Source organism: Vollenhovia emeryi, unplaced genomic scaffold, assembly GCF_000949405.1.
Source record: "Vollenhovia emeryi isolate VEMERY1.0 unplaced genomic scaffold, V.emery_V1.0 DF939136.1, whole genome shotgun sequence".
NCBI classification, from domain to species: domain Eukaryota; kingdom Metazoa; phylum Arthropoda; class Insecta; order Hymenoptera; family Formicidae; genus Vollenhovia; species Vollenhovia emeryi.
Window position 1 is genome coordinate 1303965 of NW_011967230.1, and position 10313 is coordinate 1314277.

Consider the following 10313-nt stretch of genomic DNA (forward strand, 5'->3'; position numbering starts at 1 on the left):
CTAATCCATTGCAAAGAAGTGGTAACGTTAAAAGTTTATTTTTGTATTCTATTTATTACTTGAAGTCCTGTGTGTGCCACTGTAACGAAAAAATTGCCAAATCCTGCTGCCAAGCTCCGCACATATTTTTAGGGCGATTGCATATACACCAACGACAATATAGACATGCCACAGAGTAAAGACCTATGACTATTGACGGGAGCTTTTGAATCTTAGCTCAGTTTCACGAATGAAAGGACGTCCGTGTGAGTACTTACATCAGGCATGTCTAGGATCTGGGAGCATATACTTTGTATGGGGTAAACGCCCATTGATAGGGCGCGTGGTCCAGGACTGTGTGCGCCCTACACACCCGGTACCATTTAATCCGTCATTCCAGTGAAGGCAGCACAACACAAGACAGCACAAACACGTCAGTTACATCGATGTGTACAGTGCTGGGCACTAATAGTACCAATGCGAACTTTGCATTTACCCACTGCACAAACGTTCCATGGAGATTCGATACTTTTCTTTTTATGTAACGAAAATGTTACGCAAAAGAACAGGGGGTGTAAATACTACGTTTACTTGATACGAATAGTCGCATAGAATTTCATCTATTTAATATTGGCTATCTTGGACGTTTTAGAACGGTGTAAGATCCCTTTCACTACAATTAAGTACATGGCATTGTGACATCAGAGGAGGAAAATCGTGTAAATGTTTTTCTTGCACTATACATCGAAATAAATCAGGTTTCTTTGCATGCTACAACTTGTATTCGATAGAAGTCACATTTATGAAATGTGTCGAGGATTGTTCTTCCGACCCACGGATTAATAGATAACTTGATCAATTGTTATGTCCATTTCTGTGTGATTGATACACATTTTTAGGGTGTAAAATTTGAGTGCAGGGTCCTTCGACGATGCTAAGAACTCATGATTATCTTACTTGAGCAAAATAGTACCTCAGAGTCCTACATTTAATACTTTTCCTTCTATAAACTGTACGTTTGTCTTCCTCTTCTAATCTTTATTTCTCGATCTAATGATGACGTTGGCGAGTACAGAGAGATATTCCTAATGTGTATATATAAAGTATTATACACGCAAATATAATAATTATTAAATATAATAATTATTAAATATATGTTATATACAATATATATAATAGTTGCAAAAGATTTCATTATTCGATTTAATATGTGTAGTGAATCCTTCAAATTCGAAATATTTGTAAATTAAAATAAAATTTGTACACACTGTACACAAAGATATTCAATGTAAATGTATTTTAGATTCCCTACTTTATTTAATTTAATGAAGCCTGCTACCTTGTATTAAAATTTTATATTAACTAATAAATTTTATATTAGTTGTTGATTTGCAGTATCACTCGAAAAGAATAAAGGGTCGAAACGTTGTGTAATAAACTAATTAAATAATTAGCCAGTTGGGTTGACTATAAGTTTCCCGTCTCAATTTTTAATCATTACTGGTGACAATAAGCAAGCTCTCCTTTTATATTAACACCTGATTACTGTATTATTATATGCAGCGAAACATAAACAGCTAGCATATTCCAAGTAATTAACTGTTTAATATGCGCACATTGTTATCACATCGTAACCACATACTGCTTCAAATACTGTTCCGAAATGTTACAGGTCTCTTTAAGATATTGGCAGACAAAATAGTCGACGATATTGATTTCCAATGTGATAAAAGAGATGCCCTCGATTATATTAGAACACAGAGACAGAATGACCGAATAATTTTTTAACCGTGTAGTAAGCTTGAAGACGATTTTCTAAAGATATAAAAAGATATGATGAACATATATAATTTGTTCCACAATTTTTGATATTATTTATCTTGGAAATAAAGCTCTACATTCTTAATAATGTTCTCAAGCTTTATGTTGATTTCCTAATGAAAGTAAAAGCCACTTGAGGATTAACTGAAAAATGTGATTTTGATATCTGTTTTTCATTGTTATTGTGTACTAGTCGAATTACAAATTCTTGTAGCATGGATTTGAAAATACGGAGAAACATGTAGAGATGTTTTCGAACAACAAATATGATGAATGTGAATAAAGTTATATTTAAAGAAAGCATCCTCGAAAAGTTGGTATAATACCTGAATCAATACCAAATAGCATTCAAGAAAACAGGGTTTGAGTTTCTAACAAATAACACTGAAAGGAATGAGACTAGCACTAAACGTTCGCCAAGCAAAGCTCGATTAAAATCATTTGATTGACTGATAGTTGAAGATCCTGCCTTTTACATATATACTTGCATTATACTTTCATGGCTTAGTGGTTCCTGATTTTCTCGATTATAATTAAAAATACAATCGATCCGTTTGTCAAGAGACTACCATATTATTATAAATTACAAACTGAAGCTTCGAAGGTATTAATTCGTTTTCCTTTTTTAAGACTTTTGATATCCCATACAGCCATATAGAATTATAACGTTAGAAATGAAAAAAATACATAATTTTTTTCTTGTACACATCGAAATATATTAATCTTTTTCGCATACTTCTAGTCATGTTTGATAGAATAGATTTGTAAAATAAGTCAAGGAATATACAAGCTTTAATCTATTATTATAAAATACATTCTTGAAAGTGTAGGACGCATATAAATATTTAATACTCTCGCTTTTGTTTATTAATAAGGCACAATTAATACAGTTTCTCTGGTATATTTTAATAACTTATAGTTTATACTATCAAACGCAGAATAGCGGCACATGAAGGAATTGATTTATCTCGATGTATAGCACAAGAAAAACACTATTTTTCTGACTCACAATCTAATACAGCTGTAAAAAGACGCTACGAAAATCCCATGATCCTGTTAAGAGAAGGAAGAAGAAAGAATAACGTGACGGACGAATAAGACAGTTACGTCTGAGAGAAATCTCTAATTTAATCTTTTGATTACAAAAGTTCCTGAATTATTTTCTTTTGAATGCTGATCTTGCGAACTGCTATAGATCATTCGTGATTGCAATCCGCAGTGATACACGCGGAGCGACACTGAAAAAGCCAGCGAGAATTTCACATTATGCGTTGCAGTATACATTGCTGACGCGAGTATTGGTTACTGCCGTTGATAGTGGAAGATGTATTAAAGGAGTCATTGCGGATGGATAAATAACAGCAACAAAGCTGGCACGACAAATGTATGGCGATGAGTGAGTACGTGTAGAGTATGAATGTAATATAAATGATATCCGAGAAAGGGAGGGGGGGGGGGCGGCGGAGTAAAGATGGAGGTGGGCAGAGCACGTGAAACTGACAACACATTTCCCAAAAAGATAATTATACGATACCCTGTCTTTGTACGTGTCTTCACATTCTTTCTGAAAACAAATGGAATCATTGAGAGATCTCAAAGGCTTTACCGAACCCTATAAGAGAGACTACTTTAACACGTTGGGCTGTACAAAGCGAAGATTGAAACCAAGTATACAGAATATTCAGTAAATTGCAATATAACCAATTTAAGAGAGCAATTTCTCGTAAAAAAAACAAGAAACGGTTGAAAGAACATGTAAATAAATTTTTCAGACTGCGTAGTTTTCCAGAGAAGATTGCTCTGAATATACGTTTATTTGACTATACATACATTGATACTTATATGTCGAATCTTTTATAACAATTAGTTACAACTGAAAAGAACTTTCAATACCTCTTCAGAGCCATTACATTTGCGATTGCTGCACTTCGAGAAGTCAGTACTACTGAATAGATATACTCAACATGTTTCTTTTTTTCGGCAACTATGTAATTAAAATATAAGAAATAAAATTCGATAAAAACACTTCTCTTGTATTTACTTTATTTGTTTTTTTTTCCACGGGAAATTGTTTCCTTACTGGTTGTATTATATACGATTTACTGAATCTTCTGAAATTTCATCGAGTTAAGATTTGGATATCGTCGGCATGCAATAATGATCCTTACGTTTATCCGTGAGTTAACGAAACGCGATAATCGGCATAAGGTTTTTTCTCGCATACCTGTAACATCGAAAATCGAACTCAACGAAATTATATCGGTTTCAATTCTCATTTCAAAAAGAAATTATACATGATATCCCCCAGCATAAGCATCCCCTTTCATTCCTTAAATTGCAGAAGATAGGTATACAACAAATAAAGCTTGCATTTATATAATAGGTTAAATGGTCTCCTTTGTTTTAGGAAATAAAAGGGGATAGTTACATATGCTGAAACAAAATGTTGCATATTAGTAAAACTATAAATACTTCATATTTGTACCTGTAAAAACTTTGTCAATTAAAATTATGATTATGTTCCAGTTGTATTTATAGCAAAATTCATTTCTGATGGAATCAATATTTCTACAGATAATGGTTTATGTTTAATACAGATTTATAAGTAATTACATTAATTACTCTGCTTATCAGACTATAATTTTACTCTTTAATTTACATAAATATTTATCAAGCTGTAATATTTACATAAACTGTAAGAGGTTTAAAATTCTTCAATTGTATCGTGATTAGTAGATACAACAATCAACAAATGTTTATTAATAGATGCAAACAAATGTGGAATTGCGTTAAGAAAAAGGAAGAAATGGATGAATAACATACTTCTCGTATCGTGAGTGTGTGCGACATCATTTGAATGTTGACTTGGGACTGGCTGGTAGGTAGATTGTCTGTCGAGCGTGACCTAGCCAAGGATCGGGACCCTGTTAGGACGCTTTTGCTCTTCAGAGCCATTTCTGTACGCAGAAATACTCGTGATATGTATGCTGAGCTGAGTCCGCGTATCCCAAAAGCGGTGCGCAGAAATTTAGCGGGTGTCACCTGAAAGTTGATGAATTATCATTTTTTAGTAGCATTCCTCAGAATTTAAAGTCTTGTGAGATTATAAAATATTGATGCGAAAATATACAATAATACAGCTTCAAGTTTATTCTAAATGTAAGCTTTTCTAGAAAATATATATGTATAATTTAGATATGTACTTTTAGAACATTCTTATTTTAATTTACGTGTAAAATACTTTTATTTAAATATAAATGTAACATTTAATCGTTCCTTTACTCTTTAATAATACATATTAATGTTGTTGTGCATCAACATTGCTTTTTTATGTTATATAATAGATTATATCGTTTAAGTAAAATCTCTTTAGTTTTTATAATAGTCTATAATACTTCCGCTACACGCAATCTATTCTAGATTTTGTTACTTACTGGCATTTGTCTGCAGAACTTCGATAGAGCAGCATCTATCCCATTCTTCGAAATCTCATTCATCCATTCGGAATTCTGCGGCGAAGAGTGCTTATAAAATAATAAAACTATAGCCATAGCAACCCGATAAAAGACCTGAAAGCAAAAGGATTAATGACAATTTAATAATTGTTAAAACAATATTCTATAACAATTCGCGACAAAAAGAACAATTTTATGCACGATATAGTTAATGCTCAAAAATGCTCGCAAAACAACTTTCCGCTGGCACTAAGTCAAACGTCAAATTTAACATTTGTCCTATTTCTAGAATATAAGTGCATTGCACAGTACACATAACACACGGTTGATCTTTATCTGTCGGTTGGGTAAACGCCAATTTTTCTCGCACTCTCATATGTGCGGTAGATGGATGGTTTCACGTGCCACTGTTCTCAGACTGATTTCTTGAATGCATAGCAAGAATCAAAGTTCGGAATTTTCCGGTTGGCGGTTCAAACCAGTTTGAACTCGGAATTTACGATAATCGGGTGATTCTAACAATTCAAGCTTCCTTCTTGAAGTTATAATTGTTCGAATCTTTATGTAAGCATTTACAGTGTATTTTTGTTTATTGCAGTGTTTTACATTATTACAGTGTAAGCATTACAGTAAAATTAGATATTTATATTCGAACAGTTTGTACAACTGTCTATTATAGAAACACCAAAAAATTTAATTCACATTTTGTAATCTAATATATACTATAAGAAAATACGACATATGTTCTCTATCTTTTTATATCTCTGATTGTTTTTCTTTGCATTGAATATTATTTTTACTTGACCTTCTTACGTCAAAACTATTTAAACAGTCAAATTTTAGACTATCGTTCAAACGATTTGAACCAATTGTGTCCCACCTATACAAATTATTCAATATAAGACTAGAATTTTTAATTACATACAAGTAGATTTGGCAATACAATTTATAATGGCCGTTGATAGAGTCAGACTTAAAATATGTAATCTTACCTTAATGCCTTCATGAAGGAAACAGTCCAGAACCCTGACTAGATGTTGAAATGGAAGAAGTTGAAGAATCCACCAGATCCAATCCATGTAGATTCTTTCTGCTCTTGAGCCGGAGCAATGCCTCGCTAAATGTACAGCAGCTGATTTCTTGAAAACGTGAAATTGAAAAACATACGTTACACACACGCACAAAAATGTCGTCTAGAAGTCTATTGCTGTAAATAATTTTATATCTGAAAATTTCTTTTATACCATTTTAATGAACATGTATATATCGATCTGGACTAATATCAACTGAAAGATATATATATATATATATCTAGATATATATATATATATATCTCTAGATAAAGAAGTTTATTCTACCATGAGATAAGACACTGAGGTGGAAATACAAGTCTTACGTAAAATATTACGAGCAGTTTCTTTCGAAAATATTAAAGACAGGACATTTTTTCTCTTTAAGGTTTATACTAGGAATAAACACCATGATTACTTCGATATGACAAATGGAGTACCACGGCAGAATAATAAACTTATAAACAGATAATATGCATTCTTATCCTTTTATTTTATACATTTAAAATTTAAAAGGACGAACGGTAAATCAAGACGGTTTAAAGCAACAGAGAAAAAGTAAACCGTTCAATTGAGGAGAAATATAATTTTCTAAAGTTTAAATTTTAGGAATCACTTACGACGTGTTTCTTAGTGATTTGTTCTACCGTTTTCCACGTAACTTCATAAAGGAGTTTGGTTTGCGTGATGAACATTTTCTCTTTGGCAGCTACCAAAGTAGCCATACAGTGGTAACATTCCTCCTCTGGAAAATAACATAAGTAGCGGTTCAATGGAAGTAAACAAAATCCTTACCATAAATTTACTTATTTCAGAGACTATAACACAAGAATTAAAAGATATATGAAACAGTATTCCGCAAGTCTAATTTACGAATAAGTTTATTATTAAGTAGGAATAGAACTACATAAATTATCAACTACTCATAAGTAACTAACGTTAATAACTAATTAATATCTCTATTCATTATTACGGCACAAGCAGAAAATATTGAATAACACTTTTTCATCTAAAATGTATTTTTCGAGAAAAATAAAGATTGAAAAGTTACGTCGAATGTAAAACTCATCAAATTGACACTGTGTCTACTGTTAACTACTAAAAAGATATACCTGTTTTATGTTGGTTATCTTATGTCAAGTATACTTTCTTTCAAGTGCAAACGTGACTAATTTGAAGTCGATATTTGATCAACGTCAGTGTTTTCTTGACCATACCTGGCATCTTTAATAATACAGAAAATTTATTGCGAAAAATATTACCTCAGCCAGGGGGGTTTGAACCTGGCATATGCCTCGGTGGTCGAATTGGTGAGACGCCCGCCTAGAGTGTAGGGAGGGTCCAGGTTCAGATCCTGGCTGAGGTAATATTTTTCGCATTAAATTTTCTGTATTATTAAAGATGCCAGGTGTGTATGGCCGAGAAAACACTGACGTTGTTAATTACCGCTGGCGACATTGAAGAATTCTGATTAGCCGACATTTTACATAAGTCCTTAATTTAAGTAAAGCAAACACTGAACCTTTGTGATGTGTCCAGTTATTATCAAGTTATTGTTGACCTAGTATTAATTTACCTGGCACAAAATGTAAGAGAAGTGCAGTTAACGGATAAAGGGATGGGCTGTATGTGATGTCGGGACAAGCATATCCCAGTACAGATACAATTCTGTCCGCCACGTTTCTGCCCTTCCTCGTCAAATTGTAAGACAAGCAATGCGTACTATCGACGAACGGCGGCAGCATGATTGATTTTTCTGGTAATTCTGCAAACAAAATAATTCCAATCTTACGACGGACGCGATCAAGGTAACTTTCTTATTGGATTGTACCGCGAGAGGCGAGGTTATCACTTGGGGCTTTATCTTTCTTGGCTCGCACCTTGATTACGTCTTCTGCAATAATTTCAAACTTGAATTCAGCGCTATTTTCATAAGCGTGTTCCCAAGTTGAGAGCATTAATTAGATGTGCAGTGAACCAAGTTTGATCTTACAATCGCGCTGCTCTCAGATTCCGCTCTATGATCCTTTTGTGACCGGTACAAATGCGCTGACAACAGGTGTAGCGAAAATATAGGTCAAAGACCGGTAGTTCAGTCCATCCTTATTTCAAGGCCGTCCTAAATATCGCTGTGCGATTCGCTTATAACATTTTAAGATTGTACTTAAGACGGTTTTGAATATAAAGAACGAACTATGAACATCGGCCGAGGATTCGTGGTATGCACGGGGAGAATTTTCTTTTAAAATTTATCTGAGGAGCCTGTAATCGTGGGACAACATGGCATTTTGGAGAATTTTGTGAGTTATTTGAAATTTTATTATACATTCTACTGGTAAAACTTCTTCGAAGTACCAGGCGATTGCACGATCTTCATGGTAAATTTTGAAAGTAACTTCTCCCCGTGTACAAAATGCATTTACTGACCAGTCGTTCCAAAGACCTGGTTCACCATGTCCCAGTAGAATCCGTCGAGCATGTTCTTGCCGTGCGCGTGCTGATCGCAGAGCGCCGGCCAGAGCTGCGTCCTGATGCTGTTGTTAAGTGGCCAGGCGTTCTCCCGTATGAGCAGCTTCGCCTCCCGCTTCCTGCCGGCCTGCAGCAACGTGTTAACCTCAGCGAAGGTCTTGAGCGCCTGCTTCTTGCTGGTGGGCGACTCCGGCTGGATGACGATGTTGCTGGTGTCGACATGCGGCGGGAACGCGTCGTCGATGTCGGTGACGTTGGTCGCCTCCTCCTCGACCACCGACAGCGTGTTCGGCGAATTGTCCATCGGGGAGGCAGTCACTAACATCGCTCAACAACTACGGCACGAGATTCTTCATGGCGGCCGCTCCGGCGATTTTTCACGCACCTGCCGCTGTCTACGTCATGTCTTGGGACGTTTCAATTTTCATCTGAAAGACGAGGGAAGACGGTTAGGGTGTACAAACGGACGATTTCGAAGACTTTTCGAGTACTGTAGATAAATAGAAAGGATTTTCAAGTATTATATTTGTATTACAATTAGCGAGATAAGATAGGGGCAATTTGATGATGTCACATTATACACGGAGAGAATTTTCTCTTAAAATTCATCCTGAAAATCATGTAACCGTGGGACATGGGCATTGTGACATTTTATCATACATTTTACTAATAAAATAATTCAACAGTAAAATTAAAAAGAACTTATAAAATTTTTCAAAATGTTCCACGATTACAAGATTTTTAGTTTAATTTTAAGAAAAAAAATTCTCTCCGTGAATATTTTACTTATACTTGGCGACATGCAATCAAACTAGTCTTCACTCCGCACTTCTTTATTATTCATTATTTCTACTTTTGCCGTTTTCCCACGACACCAAAAATTCGTCATTTGAATTTCATATTCGCGTAGAGGAATGCGCGTAGGATAAGAATGTCATTATTCATATTCGCGTAATCAATTTAAAACAAGCCTGACTGGAGCGGGGGTGGAAGACAAAGTTCAATTACTATCATCATTAGAAGCAAAGGTGTCCTTGCATTTGTGAGAGGTACAGAATTATTCTTCAAACATTATCAAATTATCTTATTACTTCAGCCTACATTCGCAAGCAGTAACGAACAAATAAATTTTCTTACGTTCCCTTCCCGTAACAAACTGCCCTAGTCAGATCCTAACTTTACTTTATTCAGTCTGAAATTCATACGTTTGCGATATACGCCCTTCAGGGCGACATTGATTACCCTTAATCCACGACTAACTTATAATACATGTGTCGTTTGGTTCACGTGGACGGGATTATTCATTTTTTTAGCACAAGAGAGAGAGATTAGATCAGGGGCGGCAAAAATTATACATAGTCGTTTTGCTGCGAGGAATTCTTGACCGATTTAATTAAACGCCGATGAAATGAATAGGAGCCTGCGAGAGACGCGGACAATTTGATCTCGGGTCGATTTAACCCTTTGAAGTATACATTTTTCTAGTGAATGTCATTTACGTATCCACTTGACAAACTAC

The 10313-nt window shown here is 34.8% G+C and overlaps 1 protein-coding gene across 5 annotated transcripts in view; it reads right to left on the reverse strand.

Moving 5' to 3' along the window:
• Positions 1-10313, reverse strand: part of LOC105567596 (TBC1 domain family member 24) — a 39370-nt gene that overhangs the window by 2812 nt on the left and 26245 nt on the right. For 2 of the 5 annotated variants that reach the window (XM_012022558.1, XM_012022559.1), the window contains exons 2-9: positions 8753-9222; positions 7902-8090; positions 6946-7070; positions 6248-6394; positions 5235-5369; positions 4624-4842; positions 3335-3364; positions 258-344 (exon numbers count right to left, since the gene is read on the reverse strand). In XM_012022558.1, the coding sequence (XP_011877948.1) occupies positions 258-344; positions 3335-3364; positions 4624-4842; positions 5235-5369; positions 6248-6394; positions 6946-7070; positions 7902-8090; positions 8753-9119 (1299 nt within the window). In that variant the 5' untranslated portion in view covers positions 9120-9222. The remainder of the gene's footprint in view (positions 1-257; positions 345-3334; positions 3365-4623; positions 4843-5234; positions 5370-6247; positions 6395-6945; positions 7071-7901; positions 8091-8752; positions 9223-10313) is intronic. The other 3 variants (XM_012022560.1, XM_012022561.1, XM_012022562.1) reach the window with 3 other exon arrangements.